Source organism: Podarcis vaucheri, assembly GCF_965113315.1.
Source record: "Podarcis vaucheri genome assembly, chromosome: 1".
Lineage (NCBI taxonomy): Eukaryota > Metazoa > Chordata > Lepidosauria > Squamata > Lacertidae > Podarcis > Podarcis vaucheri.
The window spans coordinates 95,716,233-95,739,690 of record NC_138759.1 but is presented as its reverse complement, the minus strand read 5'-3'; the positions used below and the strand labels follow the sequence as shown (position 1 = coordinate 95,739,690).

At 45.0% G+C, this 23,458-nt stretch overlaps 1 protein-coding gene across 2 annotated transcripts; it reads left to right on the top strand.

Moving 5' to 3' along the window:
* Positions 1 to 1,282: 1,282 nt before the first annotated feature.
* MUC13 (mucin 13, cell surface associated) lies at positions 1,283 to 22,808 on the top strand. 2 transcript variants are annotated; one of them, XM_082235574.1, is made up of 12 exons: positions 1,283 to 1,411; positions 6,838 to 7,245; positions 8,064 to 8,186; positions 8,464 to 8,570; positions 10,827 to 10,885; positions 12,527 to 12,681; positions 14,183 to 14,317; positions 14,771 to 14,888; positions 15,470 to 15,507; positions 16,316 to 16,403; positions 18,505 to 18,751; positions 21,186 to 22,808. In XM_082235574.1, exons 1-12 carry the CDS (start codon positions 1,357 to 1,359, stop codon positions 21,222 to 21,224), a joined length of 1,572 nt encoding a protein of 523 aa, XP_082091700.1. In that variant the 5' UTR covers positions 1,283 to 1,356; the 3' UTR covers positions 21,225 to 22,808. The 2 variants fall into 2 exon arrangements, with proteins under 2 accessions (XP_082091700.1, XP_082091699.1); XM_082235573.1 differs by having other exon boundaries at positions 1,284 to 1,411; positions 6,811 to 7,245.
* The last annotated feature ends 650 nt before the right edge of the window (positions 22,809 to 23,458 follow it).

Sequence of the window (23,458 nt, the reverse complement as noted above, 5' to 3'; positions counted from 1 at the left end):
GAGATAAAAAACCTGGACTTTAACCACCGGGAAATAATTTGCACGAGAGGCAACATATGGATCAGTGTACATTTTTCTACGGTGTTCATCTGGATTTGAAATTTGTTGCAGCAACTTTAAATTCTTGTTTTACATAGGAGGATGGTTATGAGACAAAATGACCAAGACTTTGGCAAAATCTTTAGAGAAGTGCTTCCAGGCACAAGCCCTGATATCCTGAGTCCCTTATGCACCCCATAGCACATTCATCTTAGCGGATAGGCACTTCTGACCCAAATGGACCTGCTTCCTTCACTGAAATGGATGGAAGAGCCCTTGCAGGTCGAGAAGCAACAAATGTGCACCAGAATTTCTGCATGTGTTTGGAAAAAAAACATCATACCAGACTCAATATGCTATGGGACAGGGTATAATATTCTTTATCATAATGCTCTGGTGCAGGTATATGCTTTAAAATCTCAAGGGCTTTACCGTAACTATCTACAGAAATGATTTGTGAACTTCTGCTTTGTTTGCCTGCTGCCTAGAATCAACAGGGCCGTGTAACACAGGCTGCGAGTTCAGAAAAAGGCAATAGATTATTTCATTCCTGCTTCTAACTCTCTCTTTTTCTTTATTTCTGCTTGCTGGCTGGTGATTTCAGGACTCAGGGTGAAATTTTATATTGGGCCCTCAATTTTAATCCTTCCTCCCCCAAGTGAATTAGAATAAGATTAAAAATAAATTAAATAAAATCCTTATCATATATGCAGGATAAATTGAGCACATAAGAGGCAAAAGAAAGGAATGTGCCCAAGGTCTGAAAAATCATATAACTTTTACTAACATATCAAATACATGTTTCAAATGTGAAATGTCACACTAATATTGCAATATTAGATTCGCTCAACCCTACTCAGCATAGAAAATGACTTCACTTCCATCCTGCCACTGAGAGCCTGGAGGAGTGCTAGGTGAGCCAGCAGAACTGCTTTTGGCTCCTGCTCCCCCAGCCCTACAGGCATCAATGCCAATCATAAACAAAGAAAGAAAGTCTCTGCTGTACAATCACTATTATACCTGCTTTCTTCATCAAGTTTTTTTTTAAACAACAACAAAAACCTAAAATATTGGCATATACTACCAATAAAACAGTATTTAAACCACCATCAATTTGGTCTTTGGGAGCATGCGTAATACGTAAACACTATCCCAACATTTAGTAAGGCACCAGCCATAAATTAAGCGATACAATCCATTCACAGTTCTGACGTCAATAAAAAGTTGACCTCTGGACTGGTAACGATGATCTAAAATATACTAACCCGAAGGGGAGAAAACATTTCCTTGTAGGATTAGCAGGGAGCAACTGCAACAATGAAAGGCTGTGTTCTCCTCACCGTTGTATGGTTTATCTTCTGTATAGAGGCAGGTAAGTGGCAACCTTTTCTCTGAAAGATGGTTAAATACCAGTTATGTGGGTGGGATAAACCCATTGTATTTCTGGGTTCCTTTCCTTCTCTTTAGAAGGACTGAATTTGTCAACTTCTGCATTTCAATTATTAATCCATGATCTATGAACGGCAGTCATGGTGATTTGCAAGGAAATCCAATTTCTTTCTTATTTTTTCAGTTAACTGTTTTGTCTAACCACATCTGAAGCTTTAGGCCAGAACTTTGCCTTTTAAGTAACTAGCTAAGCAATCCAAAGGGGTTGTACTTCTGACTATATGGAAATCCCCCACATCAACCCCAGTAGAATAATAATTTATAATAATAATAAATTATGCATTTCAAATGCATTTCTGCATTTCAATTATTAATCCATGATCTATGAACGGCAGTCATGGTGATTTGCAAGGAAATCCAATTTCTTTCTTATTTTTTCAGTTAACTGTTTTGTCTAACCACATCTGAAGCTTTAGGCCAGAACTTTGCCTTTTAAGTAACTAGCTAAGCAATCCAAAGGGGTTGTACTTCTGACTATATGGAAATCCCCCACATCAACCCCAGTAGAATAATAATTTATAATAATAATAATTTATTATTTATACCCCGCCCATGTGGCTGGGTTCCCCCAGCCACTCTGGGCAGGGTCCATCAAAATATTAAAATACAATAGTCTGTCAAACATTAAAAGCTTCCCTAAACAGGGCTGCCTTCAGATGTCTTCTAAAAGTCTGGTAGTTGGTTTTCTCTTTGACATCTGGTGGGAGGGTGTTCCACAGGGCAGTTGCCACTACTGAGAAGGCCCTCTGCATGGTTCCCTGTAACTTGGCTTCTCGCAACGAGGGAACTGCCAGAAGGCCCTCGGTGCTGGACCTCAGCATCCGGGCAGAACATTGGGGGTGGAGACTCTCCTTCAGGTATACTGGACCGAGGCTGTTTAGGGCTTTAAAGGTCAGACCAACACTTTGAATTGTGCCCGGAAACGTACTGGGAGCCAATGTATGTCTTTCAAGACCAGTGTTATGTGGTCTTGGAGGCTGCTCCCAGTCACCAGTCTACTGCCGCATTCTGGATTAGGTGTAGTTTCCGGGTCACCTTCAAAGGTAGCCCCAAGTAGAGTGCATTACAGTAGTCCAAGCAGGAGATAACCAGAGCATGCACCACTCTGGCAAGACAGTCTGCGGGCAGATAGGGTCTCAGTCTGCGTACCAGACGGAGCTGGTAAACAGCTGCCCTGGATACAAAATTGACCTGCACCTCCATGGACAGCTGCAAGTCCAGAATGACTCCCAGGCTGCGCACCTGGTCCTTCAGGGGCACAGTTACCCCATTAAGAATCGGGGAGTCCTCCACACCTGCCCGCCTCCTGTCCCCCCAAAACAGTACTTCTGTCTTGTCAGGATTCAACCTCAATCTGTTAGCTGCCATCCATCCTCCAACTGCCTCCAGAAACTCACACAGGACCTCCACCGCCTTCACTGGTTCTGATTTGAAAGAGAGGTAGAGCTGGGTATCATCCGCATACTGAGTTTCTACCCCTGGCTAAACCAGGTGAGGGTAGCCAATGGGTCTCAAACCTTCGGTGAATTAGGGACTTTCCCTGCAAGCAAAGACAGGCTCTTGCAGATTGAGCAGAGGAGACCAATAGTGGGTCCAATGGTCAGGAAGGTGTTTTCTGCACATGATGTAGAGGGAAGTGAGGGGCAGATGGGGTTGTCAGACAGGGAGGGTAGCCCATCTAGGAGAAGGAAAACTCTGATCCTAAACCTCCACTGCCTTATGGGATATCGTCAGAAGAAGAAAAAGCTAAGGAGTGAACCCTACACAAATCCAGAGTGGAGTCCCTAAGACGGTTGGATAGAGCCTTGTATGCCTCCTTCTGGCAACTCCTGCAGCTAAGCTGGTGCCAGACGTATTGCTCTCCTTGCCTTTGGGCTACATCTGCAAAGCCAAGTCTTGTCATCCGGGCAGCCAAGGACCTCCATATATATGTCCAGGCTTCTGCTCTGGGGAGGTCACTTCAGTGCTGCTAATGCAGAGGTGTGACTTCACCACAGGAGGCACATTGCAATGTCTCTCGAGACAGAAGGAAACAAAAAATATGTATATAGGCTCCAGTTGTAGCTGCATGCAACTAGTAACCGCATATGTGACACCAAGTGACCACAGATGGTACTGTGCATTGTTATCTGGATTAAAAAGCTACATGCAGTCAGTTCAACGGGACCTGGAAAATCATCAGAATGCAGATAGGGATGAGAATTTTCACCTGTGGCAGTGATGCATGCAATAGCCTCCTTCTAGGGGTAAATCTCCTTTGCTGGAACAGGTTAACAGTTTACAACAGACACTTCACATCCAAGTTATATAACAGAACTACTATACTGTAAATTAAGCTTTATCTTTTCATCCAGTTTGAAATTTGGCTTCTCGGATATTTACATTGTCCAAATTTACTTGACAATAATATTAATGTCAGCTCTTGTGAGTTTCAGTTTTAGAGTTGTAATTTGCATGATGAAAAAGAGAGAAACATTTGTGTAAAAAGCTAAACAAATTTCATGACAATGGACAGTGTTATCTTGCTTCTCCTCCATGTCCTGTCACACTGAGTTGTGAAAAATCTCACAAGGCTGATTTTTAAGACTACAGAGAACTATGCACCTTTCTCTCCAGTCAGTTAGAATGTTTACATCATCCTTGTGTGCCAATATCAGATTAGGAGATCTCAGTTTGTTTCTGGTTATAAACAGGTATCATGTGTTTATTAGTCATTCTTCTTAATATGAGTATAATAAAATTGGGTGTGGTCTTGCAGAGTCTCTTAACTATATAGGGAATAAAATCAGGGCACACTGAGAAAAATGAAAAAATTCCTTCCAGTAGCACCTTAAAGACCAACTAAGTTAGTTCTTGGTATGAGCTTTCGTGTGCATGCACACTTCTTCAGATACCTATCTGAAGAAGTGTGCATGCACACGAAAGCTCATACCAAGAACTAACTTAGTTGGTCTTTAAGGTGCTACTGGAAGGAATTTTTTTATTTTGACTATGGCAGACCAACACGGCTACCTATCTGTAACTGAGAAAAATGAGTCTTTTTAAATAATAATAAAAAATATTGGAAGGAGTCTGGTTTTAATTGCCCCTTTAATAAAATGTGTCACAGTTCACTTGCAAGTCAGACTACTGGTCCACTCAGCTCAGTATTGTTTATAGCAGTGGTTCTCCAGGGTTTCAGAAAAGATCTGATCAGATGCACAGCACAAATGTGATCTTTGATCAGCTTTGCTACTTGATTCTGAGGTGTCAGTTGTGGGTGAGATAACATTTGATCAGTTCTGACTAATGTCATAGTGACACTTTTCTCCAGGATACAGAACTTTCTACCGTTACTCATTCTTTGGTAGCCTTCCACTTTGATTATTGAAATTTACTACTCTTTGTGGAACTGTTCTGATTTGTAACCTGCATCTTGTGCAGAATTATTAAGTCCAGCTTTTATTGGAGGCAGCCTCAGAGCGCATACAACTCCTTTCCTTACCAATGGTGTCTATACTGATGCTGAATTTTATACTGAATCACTGCTGAAAGAACACACTTTACCCTGGATAAAATCACACTGAGAGTCTTGAGTTTAAGAAAATAACAAAGCCAGGTTCATTACAGGATAGTATATTCATTATACTTGATAGGAAAGTTCTTTCTAGCTAAGATACAAATATACAGGGAGCCATGTTTGCTCTTTGTTCTCAGCAGGAGGGCACACAAAAGATCGCTCCTTTAACAAGCTAAGAATGAAGAAGTAGGAAGTAGGAAATGAGCTGCCTAGCACCTGAGATCAGCATAAGGACAGTCTAGGAAAATTGGAGGTTCTTCTCTATCTAGCCTCTTCATGCAGGTATATTAGCCTATAGTGCAAGCTGAGTTGTACCCCGACATTTTCAACAGCCTGCTAAATGGCTTCCAGGACTAGTTCAACAGGGTGGTTTTATCCTCCAAAGCCGCAACGGTTCTGGGCTCCACATATCTCGAGGAAGGCCACATATTTGCTTCATCTACTGTGGTACAGTTGGGCAGGCTGTACTTTAGGTCCCATCCTTCTAAACAGGGGGGTTCGACATGTGGCCCAAGGGCGGCATGTGGCCCTTGAAGTCTTTTTAGTGGCCCTCAGCCACTGTGATTTGGGAAGGAGGCATGAGGGCTCTGGCAGGGTCCTAGAGTCCTCCCACCTCCTTCTCAAGGCCTAGTTCGTGCTTTCCCAATTTTGGGAAGCAGATGAGAGGGCTCTAGGACCTGCCAGAGCCTCACACCTCCTTCCCCAAACCCAGCACCTCGTTTACCTGGCTTTGGAAAGGCAACACAAGGGCTGGGAGGGGCATGTCAAATTTTGGCCTTGTTCTCCCCCTTGCACGACAAGGCAGTGTGTGGCTTGTTGGTTCCGTGTCTAAGTACACCTGTGGCGCACTTAGTATGAAAAGTTGGGCCAACCTGTTCTAATAGACTAGTCAGAGTAGCTGCTTTGCATGTATCTCCAGGTAGGGCTAGGGAAATGCTGTTGCCAGTTAGCACAGCGTAGACAATACTGAGTTAGATGCACTAGTGGTCTGATTCAATATATGCTTCCTATGTTACTGTGTTTTTGTACATCTGTCCTGGGCATGAAATTTTGAAATATAATTTGTAATTGAGTACTATTTGTTCTCTACATTTTCAAATATTTGGGTATGTGTTTTTTTAATGATTTGATAAGTGTTTTGCAGTTTGTCTATTTTAGACTGCTCCAAAGTCTATTTTTTTGTTTTTGTTTTGAGCATTATTTTGGAGTGAAATATTTTATAAATACATTTTAATTGAAGTACGGTCTGGCTCTTACACATGACAAGGCCTCAGCTCACTCACCCTCCAGTATTGCACACAGAGCCTTCAGTGAGAACTGTGGCCAATGTGCATATATATGTACATGAGTAGACCCCACTCTGACAATCTGTCCACTCCTTTTCCTTAGCATATGTATCACATGGGACCAGGCCTCTTCGTACAGGTGTTTACATCCAGAGGCTCTGAAAGTGCTGCCTGTGTGGTGGGAGTCATGCAGGCTTGAGGCCCACTCCCACAGCCCACTAGAGACAATATGTACGGCCTAAACACTGGACCACAACTGTGAACCAAAACTCCACTATGGCCGAAACAAATGACGCTACATTAATTATTCTAGATTTGAATAAGTGTACTTGCTTATGACAGTAGTTCTCTTACTCTTTCTGTGAGTAATTGCTATTTGTTGTTTAGATAGATAGATAGATAGATAGATAGATAGATAGATAGATTAGACACACAGAGATGTGGTGCTTTTCTCCCCTTTATTTGCTTTACCTTCAGGAGTAGCAAATACCACAGCATCCACAGAAACACCTAGTGCCTCCATGCCCACAGAAACACCTAGTGCCTCCATGCCCACAGAAACATTGAGTGTCTCCACACCCACAGAAGCATCAAGTGTCTCCATGCCCACAGAAGTATCAAGTGTCTCCATGCCCACAGAAGCATCAACTGTCTCCATGCCCACAGAAACATTGAGTGTCTCCACGCCCACAGAAGCATCAAGTGTCTCCACGCCCACAGAAGCATCAAGTGTCTCCATGCCCACAGAAGCATCAAGTGTCTCCACGGCCACAGACACATCGAGTGACTCCACGCCCACAGACACATCAAATGTCTCCATGCCCACAGAAATATCAAGTGTCTCCATGCTCACAAACTCAACGGATGCTCCAACTTCCCCAAATGCAACTGCAGGAATAGTAACTACATCAGGTAATCATTACACAACTGCTTCCTGGCTTTTTTTGTTCAAAATAACCAGACACTAACTAAATTGCAAAGCTTATTGTATAACAAGGATGTCTGCTTTCGCGACAGAATATTTCTCCCTCTTCTCCCCGTCCCCAGGCACTGTCAGGAGGTCCTACACACGAATAGGAGTCTGGCAGACACACATGCCTGACTGGCATGTTCTCTCACTCCTGGTTGTTCATTTGGGAGATTCAAAATCTTTCTCCAGCCTAAACATCACAGCGCCTGATACCTTAGAGGAATCAGCACACTTCAGGATCAGCAGAGTATAAGCAGTCAGCGTACAGACTCAGTAGCGCAGCATTTTGGCTAAACTACATTTATTTACATATACACACTCGGAGCATCATAACTCAGTTCCTTCCTCTTCAGTATCAGACAGCAAAGAGAAAGAACAAAGGACAAATGTCCTACATCATCATCATCATCATTATTATTATTATTACATCACGGAAACACAGTAATCCAAACATCCTTTCTCCGTCACTTCCCACAATGTGGAATGAAAACATACACCGTCATGTGATACAAACAATCCCATGACTGCAACACGGGAAAAGAATCCTAACAGACACATCCTCTAAATCTGCTTGGGGTGTGTGTGTCATACAACTATTTGAAGCAGATGTGAGGCTGGTGAGGGGTATGTACAGGGGAGGAGAGGGGAGGAAGCCCCATTGTGCACTCTCAATGGATCTGGTGGGCTTTATAAGTTCTACTAATGTATAATCTATAAGGAGGGGTGGAAATCCTTGTTCTCATTATGGTTTTCATTTTAGGACCCCCTACTTGTGCTGACCAACCATGTGAATACGCTGCTGTATGTATTGATCTGTTCCAAAGCTTTTCATGCCAATGTCCTTATGGATTTTACTATATGAACACATCAGGTTGCCAGCAAGGTGAGTTATGCATTTATTTATCTCTTGTGTGGCTCTGTTCAAATGAATAGAAATGCTTCTGTTACGATGCTTCTGTTTTATTGAATGCTGAACATGTCTGAAGAAAACACTAATATGCATCCATTCACCAATGCCTAGCATTCTCTCTCTTTGTTAACACAAATCCTAGAATCATGAATTTTTTTCTGCTTCCTTTTCAAAACAAGCATACATTGACAAATTGCATTTTGATTTTCCAGACGTTATATGACTAATATAAGATCCATTGTAATTTTAGGTAAAGTATTTCCAGGAGAATTCATTCTGATGCAACCATATGATGAAGCTATGGAAAATATTCATTCTGAAGTTTATGCAGCTTTGTACCACAATATCACCAACATTGTAAGTTTCTTTCATTGTATATCCTCTTTGTTATAAACTAATGCTCTACATCTTTTTCTTTTAAAGACATAGGTGCATATAGATATTTCTTGCTATTCATAGATATATCAGAGCGAGTATGATTCAACTGCATAGAGAAAAAGTTCACTGAGGGTGCTTTTTGACATACACATTATAACCAGATTTTGTCTGCATGTGCAGATACTACTTTTATTTAAACTGACATTTTCTCCTATAGTTGAGAAACAAGTTTGTGTAATGCAAGCTTACTTAATACCCAGAAAATGCCACTTAATAATTCTATTAAAATGATACTCTTGTCTACAGCCTTGTGATATATCTCGGCTATTTCCATGCATAAAAAAACTCATTCGAATTGCCTTCAAATTTGAGGGCCAGTTTGTACCCAATCAAACCTAGTGGTTGTAAGGCAAGACTGATTGGAAGTGGTTATGAAGTTCTAGAAAATAAAGGAAAAGAAGGCGGCCAAGGTCAGGACCCACAATTCCTTTTAAAGAGCCTGTTGCCCCTTCTCAAGATCTCTCTGGGCCATGCCAAAGAAGGAAGCCCTGGGAACACTTGATCCCTCTCCTGGCCATGGCAGAGACTGCACTGCCCCACAAACCAGCTCCCCCTTTGATTATTCACTTGGCGATTGACTTGATTGGAAGAGGTGATGGAAGTTCTGAAATGGTGCAAACCTCACCATCAATTTATACAAGACACCACTGAACATAAATAGGGGAGGAAACTAATCCAATGAGCAGTTCAGATATGTGTGTAAATATCAGTTTTATTTTTGCACATACATTCTGCTGAAATTTTTTGATCATTTAAAACCTGTGTGTGCTTCCAGAGCAGCAGTTCCAAAACTCTTTTCTCTTGATGCGCCACTTGTGAGTTGCACGTTGTACAAATTGTAATGCACTATGTTAGATCCGGTATGATTTTAAATAGTGTTTCCTTGCTTCTTTTATGGTATTGCATTGTCATTTACATTCCATGGAATTCAAACTCTAATACAATAAAACACAATATAAGAAATAAAAGAAGCAGTACAAATAAAAGAAACAATATGATATAATTTAAAATCAGTATATGAGTACATCTGAATGAAGCTGAATGGTGGAAACATGTACAGTGGTACCTCAGGTTAAGTACTTAATTCGTTCCGGAGGTCCGTACTTAACCTGAAACTGTTCTTAACCTGAAGCACCACTTTAGCTAACGGGGCCTTCTGCTGCTGCCACGCCGCCAGAGCCCGATTTCTGTTCTCATCTTGAAGCAAAGTTCTTAACCTGAAGCACTATTTCTGGGTTAGCGGAATCTTTAACCTGAAGTGTATGTAACCTGAAGCGTATGTAACCTGAGGTACCACTGTAGAAGAATGGGTAAGGGGATTGAAGACATAAATATATATTCAGCTACTTAGAGCGCCACACAAGTGAGCTCTGTAAATGTTTTGTCTTTGCTTGCAATGTGCCAGTTGCCATCTTGTAAGAAGTGGTTTGCTGGCTAGGGTAGAGCCTCTACGCTACCTTCCCGGTAGTTGTTTACTGCAAGCAGTAGTACAGTGGTACCTCAGGTTACATACACTTCAGGTTACATATGCTTCAGGTTACAGACTCTGCTAACCCAGGTTAAGAACGGACCTCCAGAATGAATTAAGTACTTAACCCGAGGTACCACTGTATAGTGTTCTCGGGCTGCAGGGGGTTGAAGACCCGTCGCTCGTTCTGTAGCAGGCTCCCTGCCTCCAGCACCCTAGAGGTGCCCAAGCAGCATGAAAGAGGAACTTTTAAGCTACTGTTGGTTCCAAAAACTAAGCATTCAAGAGCACTTAAAACACAAGAGATTGGTGTGCAAGTTCTAAATAAAACCTACTGTCAAAAAAATTTAAAACTTAGATCAAAAACCAGACTACAGAAACACTCAAACAATGTTCAGAGTTCCAAATGCCTTATAAAATAAAAACCATTATAACCTGAAACTTTGCAGGGACTGTGCCTGCCTGATTTCTAATGAGAGGGGGTTCCATAGAGTTGTGCCTACTGCATTGGAGGCATGACTCATTACTGACACGACTCACAAGTTGTGCTTCTGGTCCATGAGAGACCTCTAAGAAATAGGGGACTGGAAGGGGTACATGGGCTACTGCTTTGGGATTCATTTTTGCACTTGTCATTCCCCCCCATCTGTTTTTCTATGTTTTCTGCCTCCTTTAAACTGATCCTTATTTTTATTCATGTTTTACAGTTCAGTGAAATATTCAAAGATGAGAAAAGTTACCAGGAAACAGTCATTATAAGCATAAAGTAAGTATGGCAAGTTTAATATATACATAGCCAGTAGGGCCTTCAACAAAATGTTGCAGTGTAGAATGTTCCTAGTTAGGATTCCAGCTCATGCCCTTTTCAAGGATATGCCTTTCTGTCCCCCCCCCCCGGGTTTTCGGGTTTTCTATCTCGGACTGTCAGCCAGTATTTTGAGGCCAGTAAGCATGCTCAGTCTTCATCAGACTCTCCACCGCCCCACAATTAGGGTTCTTTTTCTAAACACTTTTTTCCCCACTTTTGCAAATCTTGGGAGTTTCCCCTATCCTGCAGATACCTCCCTCTTGGGCTTGGGTGGTGTCATCATTTTGGCTACATAAGGAGCCACACTTGGAAGAATCAAGGTTGCTAGTACTCTAGAGCACTGGTTCCCAATTAGCTAATTACTGAGGACCCCCGTTTTTCAAAAGCCAAGCCACCGACTCTCTACTTTTGAAAATTTTGATAACTCTGTGGTACTTACCTGGGCAAAGCAATTTTTTGAACAAAATGTGGGGTAGCCCCTCATAAGGCATCATCTAATGCAGTGTTTCCCAACCTTTTTTGGGCAAAGGCACACTTGTTTGATGAAAAAAATCTCGCGGCACACCACCATTACAGCCCCGTGACGTCAGCGCGCAGCGTCACGCCGGGAGGGACGCACGAAAGTGAAAGTTTTCAATTTTTTCCCCTCCCCCTTACCGGGGAACCTCCAAGCTTTGGGGTGGGGGGGGAGGAGGCAGCAAAGCGAGGGACTGAGGGACCCTAACCCTAACCCTAACCCTCACCGATCACCCGGGAAAGCATGCGAACGAGGAGCCCCCGTGTCCTGCTCCCGGCAGCGGACGGCACAAAGCGAGGAGGCCTGGACAAGGCAGCACGCTCCCCGCTCTCGCTGCATCGGGGCTTTTCTCCTCCAGGCCGCTTTCGAAGTCCCCTTCTCCGCTCCCAAGAGCCGGAGCCGCTGCTTCCAGGCCCTGTCCGAGCCCCGACTTGTGGCCTCACTTCGAGGAGCGCCTGTTGCTGGGGACGGGGCTGCATCCCCCTCAGCCGCCGCCTCGCTTCCTTCCAGGAGACCCGACGGCTCCCCCTCTCCCGCTCGCCCTCCTGCACCCGCAGCAGACCGAGACCTCCCCGCCCCCGCCCGGCTTGGCCCTACCTGGGCGCCTCCAAGCCCGGCCGGCTCCGCGTCGCGCTCCATGCCGGGCAGCTGCAGCGGGGGCACGCGGCAGCCCGGCTGAGCGTGCCCCGGAGCCGCCGTGCCGTCGCTCGCGAGTCCCTCCGAGAGCCCTCGGGACTGACTCCGGAGTCGCGAGGCGGCGCATCGCCCAGGGAAGGGGCAGCTTCCCACAAGTCCTCCGGGAAGCAAACGCCCTCGCCCGCCTCCCTCCAGGCAACATCTCGCGGCACACCAGGCAACATCTCACGGCACACTTGTGTGCCGCGGAACACCGGTTGGGAAACACTGATCTAATGAATAATATGTTAGGTCACTTAGCTGGTGTCTACAATAGTGTTTGGGTGGACCAAGGGCATAAGGTACCCATATATATACTGTGTGTGTGTGTGTGTGTGTGTGTGTGTACACACACAGAGAGTATATTGCTAACGTATCTCTAAGATATGTATGTATATACATTTCAGACGATCTACACAAGCATCAAAAAGGCTGAGTAAGGCTAAAGCCGCAAGCAACGTCAACATTACGTTAATCAATTTGTTTGATATAAACACAAAAGTAACACCTCAAGTATGGATGGAGAAGGTTAATAGTTCGAATGCCATCAAGTTCGATCGGAGTAAGTACCGTAATCTTTTCAGAATCCTTACATGATCCTACACCAGTGTTATTACTAAGTAGTCTATAGAGAAATCCCTGTCCCCAAAGTGCTCCTTCTGCTGAATGGAATGCTCTCGTTCCTCCTTCCTCTTGAGACTAAAGTCCCATTCTTCCCAGTAGTAGATACCTATTACTTTAATTGCTGAGATGAACTGCGACCAGTTAATCAAGTCCAGCCTAGCAGAGATAGGTGAATTTAATTCTTCCACCTCTTAGGGAGGACATTAAACAGCAATAGCACTAAGTTCATTTCCTGCCTATATATATATATAAACCAACCCCAAGTTCTTCCTGTTGGTTGGGATAAAGTAATTGTACTGTTTTTGACAGTTACAGAATTATACTGCTGCTGCTCCCTATAGATAAGTTTTTGTACCCCAGAACCCCAGTTGCTGCTGTTCTATAATTCCTAATAGCATGCCAATGCTGTTCTCAAGCCAAGACTTTCTGTGACAGAACCTGTTTTGCTGTCTAAATTATTACTATGTTAATAGTAGCTTTTAGTGGGTGTGTATGTGAGATCTTACACAAAATCTCCTGCTGCTCTCAGTTGTACCAGAAAGTTTCAATCTTAATCTGAGAGTTAAGTATCTTTCCTATATTTTCACCCCCAAAGCAGTATATTGTTAGATGTTTTACCTGAGGTTTGGAGGACAAATAATTAACATAGTGACAGGCCAAAGAACAGTAAACAGGATGAAGGCATCTACTGGAACAATGTCTTTGACACACTGGTGTGTTGTCAGACCTTGCTAGCTCCAAGATAGGGTGCACATGGGGCACTGATGAGATGCAGGTACATGGTCAGAAAAGCAATCAAAATGGCCACATCTGTGCCAGAGGGCAGGCACTAAATAAGATCGATGAGGATCCAAGAGCCAGAGGCAAATGTGAGGTCACAGCCAGGAGAGAAGACAGACTACTGTCTACAAGTTACTCAGGCTGATAAACTGGTTCGGCAGCCAATGGTTTATTCCAGTTTGCTTGACAAGTGAAGCTCAGAGGGTACTCTTTTCCAAAATACAGCCTAACTTGCTTTGTGCCCTAGAGCACAGAAAATACTGGAGACTAATTGCTAGTGACCAAAGTTTGAAGTGCCCTGCTTGCTGCTTTACATTCATGCAGGTGCTGTGTACATAAGCTCTAGAGGCTCTGCCCCACCACAGCTGTAGGCAGTAGCAGTCAACAGGACAGCACTGCTCACCGGGCATCCTAACACTGAGTGTCACTGATAGTTCCTGAGACGGGAAGATAGTGAGGATGTTAGGAAGCCAGGTGAGCAATGCAACTCCACCTCCCACCCCGGCCACCAACCGCTCCTGACTGAAGACACATGTGCCAGCTGCCCTTGTTAATTGCTTCCTTCCTTGAAAGAATCTGCTGTTAAGTTGTGCTTAACATATAGAAATAACTGTTGCTTAAAGTGATGTTGCTCTCTCTGCTGTTGCACTCTGTATTAGATTTATCACAGTGTGCTGTTTACGGCTGTGATGGAAAAACTACGATATGCAGCGACACAAACAGTGATTCTCATCCTACCTGTGAATGTCGTCCAAGTCTTGCCAAGATGAACCCTGAGGACAAAGCTTGCTTACGTAAGGCCTTATCACAGATGTGTGTGCTTTCTTTTCTCACCCTTCTCATCTCTGCTTTCAGCCGTCATTCGGCTCCTTCAGACTACCTATTTATTGAGCCTTCATCCTGAATTGCACCTACCCTGAATATTTTATCCCATAGCATTTCTCTTACTTTCCCCCTTCATGTCTGGGGTTTATAGCTGAATTTACAAAGCTGTTTATTTCGTCTTCCCAATTTCGCCCTACATATTCATTTCCAGTGGAGTATAGCAGAAATTGAGCTCTCCTTTCCTTGTCATTTGCTTCCAGGAAAAAATAAAATAAATGTTTGCATCCCCCTTAACCTGGAAATGTTTTGCACTGTGATTTTCCTGCCACATATTTTGTGTTTGTGCAGCAAGTACCTTTGACTTCCATTGGTACGGTACAATGCTATATTTGACTCTCTCTCGTTTTCCACTTTCAATGCAGTTTGTAAGTCCACTGAGTGCTCTCCAGAAAAGAATCAACACTGTATTATGACAGAGGAAAACGTTCCAGAGTGTCGGTGCCAGTCTGGTTTCCAAAAAGAGGGTGACAAATGTCAGGAGTAAGTAAGAGGCAAATGGAAGAGGGGATGCTTCTCCCTAGCCTTTCCCAAAGCAGGAGTGGGAAATCTCAGGCCCACAGACCAAATGCAGCTGTTTAGGTCTTTCTGTCTGACCCTCGGGATTCTGCCCAGGCCATACCTGTCCCCAAAGAACATCTCTTGCTCCTCCCACTTTTTGCTTCTGGCTCTGCCTGCCACTGGCATGTGGGATGAAGCCTTTGAACTGGAAATGATTCTCTACTCCTGCTCTAAGTGCTTTGATGTTTTGCTACAGGGAGGATAAAGATGTGAAGGCATGGGGAGGTGCTGAGGACCCCCCCCATTTTTCCACTCCCCCAAATTTGTTACTGAAAGAAAAAAAATGGGGGGGGCACAGAAAATTGGGGGGTGTTAATTAGAGTGGCAGTGGCCTCTTGAGGCTGTGATGGCAAGAAAAGGTCATTTGGGCTATAGAAAGACAAATGTGTCAGTCCCTCTGTTCTATTTCTTCTTGGTGGTTACTATCACCATATGGACAATCCCCATATAGTTTGGATGTCATGTGCAGTAGTCACTTTGTGTATCTTTTTCTTTGTTTTTAGGTGTGCTTTTGGCTACTCTGGGGAAGACTGTAAAGAAGGTAAGCATGAATTTGGGGTGGTTTTTATATAAAGCCTAGAACCATGATCGGCAAGTTGAGCAGAGTCCATAGTAACAGAATTAGGACAATGAATTCACAGCGATAAATATACCTTTAATTTAATTCAGTTTGTGTTTAAAGGCAAACTTACTGAATTTGCATGTTTCAAAACAATACGTGAACTGAAACACAGCTATCCTTCAAAATTTACACTTCTCCAAATTTTGCAGTGATGTTTTTCAGGTTAGTAATGTGTACAAAAACACATGCATTAGAGTAAATTGTACATATAAATGCCTATATTAGAGAAAATAACATACAAATATGCACTATATTGAGGAAAATAGCTTGCAAAAATATGTACATTGGTCAAAACTGCATACAAAATCCTGTTCATTAGGATAATTTTACAGTAAAATGCACAGTAATTTTCATAATTAGATTTTTGAAATCCCACACAAATTTCTGGAAATATGTGGAGAACGGAATTTAAGATTGGAAAAATGAGAACCTGAGAGAACTGAAAGTTGACAGATTTGTCCATCCCTAGTTCTGAATAGCTGAATGTTTTCATCTTATAAAACATGTTATGTATATATTACAAGAGGGTCATGTGTGCAATTAAATAAAATAAACAACTATCTGACTCTTAGAAGACTTCCGAAGGCAGCCCTGTTCAGGGAAGTTTTTATGTTTGATGTCATATTGTGTTTTAATTTGTTGGAAGCTGCCCAGAATGACTGGGGTAACCCAGTCAGAAGGGTAGCATATAAATAACAAATTATCATCATCATCATTCTCTTTTCAGTTTACCTGGCAGCCCTCGTAGGAGTATCTGTTGCGTGTGGAGTTGTTATTATAGTTTTAATTGGAGTGCTCATCTACAAAGTAATCAGGTACAAATGACGGCTCTTTGAGTTGTCTGAATATGCGTAACGGTAAAGTTTAGAACACTGGGTGGCCACTTGAGTCTAACTTAAGGTTACCAGACGTCCCCGTTTCCTGGGGACAGTCCCCGGATTTACAAATCAGTCCCCATACAAAATCCATTGAAGTTGAAAAGTGTCCCCGGATTCATTAAAAAAAATCTGGTAACTTTAGTCTAACTTCTCCTATTGCATTTGTATCAAAATACTATAAGAGAACAACTTGGGTTTCCTGATGGGCACAGGCCTACTCCTGTATCCCCAGTAGCAGCCGTCGCCAAAAATACTCATTTATCATCTTAAACTGATACAATCAGCTGCACCCTGCCTGGCCATTGTTTTGCGTGGCAGCACTATTTGTGATTATTCATTATCACTCATTTCAGGAAAGTGTCCAATTTGCATTTTTGGGAATTTGTTGTTGTTTAGTTGTTTAGTTGTGTCTGACTCTTCGTGACCCCATGGACCAGAGCAGTGGCGTAGCGTGGGTTGTCAGCACCCGGGGCAAGGCAAGTAATTTGCGCCCCCTAACCCATGGATTTGCGCCCCCTAACCCATGGATTTGCGCCCCCTAACCCTAACCCCCAGATGTTGCGCCAGGTGCGGCCGACCCTCCTGCACCCCCCACGCTACGCCACTGCTCCCATCCTCTCATAGCTGGAGGTGCCGGCGACTCAACCTGGGGCCTTTTGCAAGGAAAGCAGCGCTCTCCCATGCAGCCACAAACTGTAGTAGACCGGCTCTTTTGAGAAGCAAGGCGGCCTCGGCTGAGGGACGTGGCTGGTCTCTGCAGGGGAAGGAAAGGAAGAGGCCGCGGGGTCTTTTTCTTCCAGGCATCCGTCCAAGAAGGAGCGTCTGCCTCTGGTTTAAACCTCGCTCACCAGAAGAGTTGCAGATCCAGCTGGGGCCTCGCGCGCTTTCCTGAGCGGGAAAGCAAATGCGGGGGAAAGTCTCCTGAGAGGCACCCTCCCTGCTCTCAGAATGGCGGGATGATGAGAGGCGCCCTCTAAGGGACAAGAGACCCGGGAAATCCACCTCCCACTGAACTGAGCTGGGGGGGGGGGGACGTAATTGAAAAGAGGATCACAGCTTCCTCGAAGGGAGCCTTTGACCTTGAAGCTTGCTGCTGGCAGGGTGGCTTTTTGCGGTCGCCCCAATTTGGGGCGCAAATACCCGGTGGCTTCGCCCCCCAACCCCCGTGAAGATGCGGCTTGGGGGGCGCGCGTGCATTTCCACCTGACTCTCTCCCTCGCCCCCTCCCCGGAGCGTTGCAGTGAGAAAGGGAGAGTCTCCCGCTCGGCTGCCGCTGTTTCTCTCCACATGTCCGCCGCCAGAGGCAGCAGCGTCGGCGGCGGGCGGCCATGCCTGTGCGAGCAAGTCTGGCGGCGGGATGGTGGCAAGGTGCTGCGGCTGCCGCCGGGCCCTGGCGGTGGTGCCTCCCGGCGCGCTCTGCCTGGGCGCGGCGCTCAGCGGGCTCTTCAGCTTCGGCTTCTTGGCCGCGGCCCTGGTGCTACAGCCTGCGCCCGAGGCTCTTCGGAGACTCTGGAGGCGGCGAGCGCGCCCCCTCAGATGTTGCGCCCGGTGCGGCCGGCCCCCCTGCACCCCCCAAGCTACGCCACTGGATCAGAGCATGCCAGGCACTCCTGTCTTCCACTGCCTCCCACAGTTTGGTCAAACTCATGCTGGTAGCTTCGAGAACACCGTCCAACCATCTCGTCCTCTGTCGTCCCCTTCTCCTTGTGCCCTCCATCTTTCCCAACATCAGGGTCTTTTCCAGGGAGTCTTCTCTTCTCATGAGGTGGCCAAAGTATTGGAGCCTCAGCTTCAGGATCTGTCCATCCAGTGAGCACTCAGGGCTGATTTCCTTCAGAATGGATAGGTTTGATCTTATTGCAGTCCATGGGACTCTCAAGAGTCTCCTCCAGCACCATAATTCAAAAGCATCAATTCTTCGGCGATCAGCCTTCTTTATGGTCCAGCTCTTACTTCCATATTTTTGGGAATACAGGAAGGCTAATCAGGGTATGGAAAACACCAAGATGTGTTCATCTTTTCCTTCCTTCCTTCCTAGAAGAAATAAAGAGCCTTCACTTGAAAGAACGAGCTTGCTACAAAATGATTATTCAACCACAAGAGAAACTCCTGGAAATGGCTCTTACAGCAACCCTGCTGTAAAGCAGAGGATGTTCCCAAGAGTCCAAGCTGGAAATCCTGCAGAGGCAACCAGAACAACCACAGCTAACCAAGGAGGCAATTTCCGTGAAGCAGGCACAGCAAACAAGGCTTACGTTCCTGAGCGGGACTATGACGACGACAATGTAAGTGGCTGCTTTAGTAGAGATTCATGCTGCTCATTTCTAGTGCACTGTTGTGCCTTTCACAGTTCAGGATTATTATTATTATTATTATTATTATTATTATTATTATTATTATTATTATTACTATTACGGCTACTACAATTCCTTTCTGTACTATTTTTCAGCACAAAAGTCCCCGCAGCGGAAAACAACCTATTACAACAAAATATACAATAGAGTAAAATAAGTTGCCATAAATCAATCAGTAGGTAAAACAAAGCCACAACATAGGGGAGGGGAAGACCTCCGAAGCTAGAAGAATTAAGGGTGCTCTCACCCACCTACCCACCCTAAATATTTGCCCATTGATTCAGTTTATTTTGTAAACTGCTTAGAAACTATCTTCCCTTTTTGCCAAGTTGCAATATCCCATCTCCTTGAGCTGTTTAGCTGTTGCTGGAACCTGAGTGATGGCTGCAAGAACTACAATATCTTCTCACTTTTTCCACGGTTGCTTGGACATTTGCTTTTCATGCAATGAGTCAAAGAAAAAAGCCAGAGGGTTAGCAGCTCTTGCTCTGGAAGCCTTGAATGGTTGACAGCATTTGTAACTGGGAACTGAACTCTAATGGGAAACTCAACACCCAGCTTCCTTAGAGCACTGATCCCCTGGACAGATTCCTGCCTTGCCTTGCCTTGCCTTGCCTTGCCTTGCCTTGCCTTGCCTTGCCTTGCTGTGGGACACCTAGTGCAGTGTTTCCCAACCTTTTTTGCGCAAAGGCACACTTGTTTCATGAAAAAAATCTCGAGGCACACCACCATTACAGCCCCGTGACGTCAGCGCGCAGCGACACGCCGGGAGGGACATGAATTGCTAGCAAATTACATAATCACCTCCTTGAGGGCTGGCTCATCTTCTCCGAAGGCAGAACCCCATTAATTAACAGCACAGACTCACACCATAGCCAAGACGAGGAGGGAAAACCTCAGTCATGCACAGTCATGCACATGTGGGGGCTAAATGAGGACGAAGACCGGGCAGAGAGCAGGGTTCAAATCACCCCACCTGGCCAGGACAATCCCTGGGTACTCCCTTGGGCCACTCGCCTGACCCACCTCGCAGGGCTGTTGTTGCAAGGATAACACGGGGAGAAACACGCCCGCCCCCGGGAGCTCCTTGGAGGAGAAAGCGGGCGATGAATGCAATGCACGAAATATATGAGAGGCGACCAGGTTTTGCAGGTGAGGGGCCCCCGCCAGCCTCCGCTTCCAACACCCGGCGCAACGACGCCGAAGTTTTCCCCCGGGCTCGGCTCGGGGAGCAGCGCTGCTCCCCCCGGCTCCCCTTCGCCCTCCCGGCTCTCTCTGCCGCCCACTGGGGACCCCCCTCACCTGCCAAGTCCGGAGCGCCGGTGGAAGTTGCATGCATGCATGCAGGGCGCCGCATTGCCATTGCATTGCACTGCACTCCATGCAACGCCTGCACGCATGCGTTGCCTTGCACGCCCGCCAAGGGGTCTCCCCACGGTCCGATGCGTCCCCTCCGGCGCGGATGCAGCATTGCAAAAATAAAAAATCCCCGACGCAGCCCTACCTGGGGGGCAGCCTCCGCCTCTCCGCCTCCGCAGGGATCCCCGGGCTCCATCCTGCCGCCCGATCTCCGCGGGGGCGCAGGCAGGCTGTGCGGGGTCTGTGCGGAAGAGCCCCTGCCCGCCCGCCGCGCTCATTCCATGGCCGGGAGAAGAGCGCTTCAAACAAAACGCCCGGCCCGCCAGGCCACGCTGGGAAACGTAGTTTGCGCACCCCGCGCGGGCGCGGAGCCCAAGGGCGAGGGGACTACGGATCCCGGCAGCCCCCGCGCCGGGGACGGAGGGGGAGAGGCCGGGTGCAGGGATGGAGGGATGGGGTGGGCGAGCGAGTGAGTGAGTGGCAGGCGCCAAGCCTTGGCCAAGAGCCAGGAAGGGCCTCCCCGGAGGAGGAGGAGGAGGAGGAGGAGGAGGGAGGCGCAGAGAGGGAGGGAGGGAACCCCAGGGGTCATCTAGTGACGGCGCCCCAATCGAAAATTTGACTTTTTTTAAAAAAAAAATCTTTCGAATTTTTTAATTTTTCCCGCGGCACACCAGGCAACATCTCGCGGCACACTAGTGTGCCGCGGAACAGTGGTTGGGAAACACTGACCTAGTGAATTTGGATAACTAGTGTTGAACATTGCAGTTCAGGTAACAGGGGAGATAATCTTAATAACACAATTATAGCAATAAAAGTGATACTTAATGAAGTATTTGTAGCTTGTTAGCGCAGAACTAACTTTTAGCTTTTAAATGGTAGAGGTGTGACTAGTGGAAGGAGACAGAACAAGCATGTTTTGTAATATATATGGCTAGGCAACAGAACTCTTGTGACTGCATCTATACCTGTTAAATTATTTTCCTTTTTTTTTTACATTGTTTAATAGAATCCCTGGCTTGAAATGTCATCAAGAGACAGATTGTGAGTTCAGCCATAAGAGACTACGGATGTTTGTGAATGTGAGCATTACTGAGAAGCCAACACACGTTTCTTCTGAACCACTTTGTGACACTGCTGTTTGGTAATTAGAGTGCTCACAATACAGAAGAAGAATTATGCTAATCACTTCTGAAGGATCGACATGCCACCTAAATGGCACTAGCTCTAGTCTCAATCCAGAGAAAGGCTGATTCGTTTCTTCTTGGCCTTTTTTTAAAAGGATTTTTTTTTTTTTAGTATTGTTTTCAACAAATATTACCTGTATCTCTGCCTTAGAAACTAGGTGAACAGTCCAGGCAAGGCAAGTCGGTGACGTGAACTCTGTAATCTACTATTAATCCCTTTAACTCGGTATATACCCGTATCTCCAGCTGCATGCTTAAGCACAAAACCCTTTAAAAAATTTTTTGTAAATAAATATAGTTGCAATATCCTGTGTTGTCATCGCTACCTCTCTAGGGTAAACATGCTACACAGTGGTTTTGGTCAGTGCTAACCTCCCCCAAAGTAGGGAAGGTGTTCATGACCAAGCCAAGCCTATCAGTGTGTGTGGGTGAACTGTCTTCAATAAAGATCCCAAGAGTAGTATTACCAGTTCCCCAAAGTTAGCTGTTAACTCTGGAATCTACACAGCACAGTGTGTGTACTTGTATCTGCCTCGATCAGTTGCTGATGGTTTGTAGGCAGATATCACTGGCCCCTAGAAGCCTGGCTCCAACAGGGCCTGAATGACAACTTGTTCTTGGCCTGCTATAGAAATGTTAATGCCTTTGTAGATTACTTGATTATTCTTAATTATGACGCACAGAAGTAATCAAGTGTCACTCATGCTTTCCCTAAGAAACTGTTTAAAGTTGTTTACTTGCTATAAGTGTTTAAATAAAAGCATGTAATACGTGACCACAGTTATTTTATGTCAAGTTGTTCTTATCCAAAAAATGCCGAAATTGCTTTCCAAAAATTATGAACAGTCCACAAGATGGTGCTGTGCCATTAACTATAACTCTAGTTAACAAACTTGAGTTCTGGTGTTCCTGACACTTTTGGTGCAAGGATACCATTTTTTCTTGGAATAAACATAGCTTCTTATGATGCACAGCCCCCAAAACAGACCCCCCCAAGTGTCCCTCTTTTCCAGGGACAGTCCAGGATTTACAGAAGCCATCCTGGTTTCTGATTTGATCCCGGAATTTCCTGATTTTCCTTAGTTTGTCCCTATTTTCATTGGAGAAATGTTGACAGATATAGAATGGAATGTACCTGTTTTCATCAGAGAAGTGTTGGAGGGTATGGCTACAAAAGTCTTACTTTTGCTACCCATATATCCAAATCACCACACCTGAAATCATGCCCATAATGAGTTCACTTTTACTATGGCTGCTGAGTTGTCTTCCTCTGCTCTGTTTTGAAAGTGAACTTTTTGATCCTATATTTGTATTGCATTAATAGTATTTCCTGTATCTTATTTATTTATAAGTATGAATTATTCTTGTTCTTCTTTTTACCTTGGAGCTACCTGGAGACCTTCTGTTGTAGTGTGGCCAACCAATAAATAAATATTTAAATGCTGGCTTTGTTGTCCTTTTTTCGACTTTGCTAGTCCACAAACTGGGTTGTGGGTCCAGGAATGATTATACCACCTATTGTTTCCTCATATTCAAATAGTCTTACAGTGACATGGTTTGAGTACAGAAACTGAATTGAAGACCAGGCCAGCACAGGAGTTTTCTTGAGATACTTGATCAGGAAAGCTGAATAATGGGACAATCGGATGCCACTACAAACTCCCACCATGGTTCACCTCTCCTTGCATGCCCTTGTAAAAGAAAAATGAAAAATGAAATCCAAATTACATTAAAATCCAAATACTGCAATAACTACATGTAAATGAAGCATATTATTGAATCATTTGTTTTGAGTTCATAACCTTGCATTTCTTAGTGCAAAGTTGCCTTTCTTTTTACGACAAAATACAGTCAGCCTTATATTCATAACCAAAAAGCAGACTATTGCCTCAAGAGAGCCAGTTTTCTAGACTATACAAGTGACTTGCATCTTACAGGGAAAACTCCTGGAAGGGCCTTCTGAAATCTTGCAAGAGACCTCATGCAACCTTCCCAGAGCCCAGTGAGAAGGACGAGGGGCTTAAAAACCTTGCATAGGGCAAGGCAAGGCCCTCTCAGCACCGACACTGGACAGGTAGGGATGGCCATGTGGGCC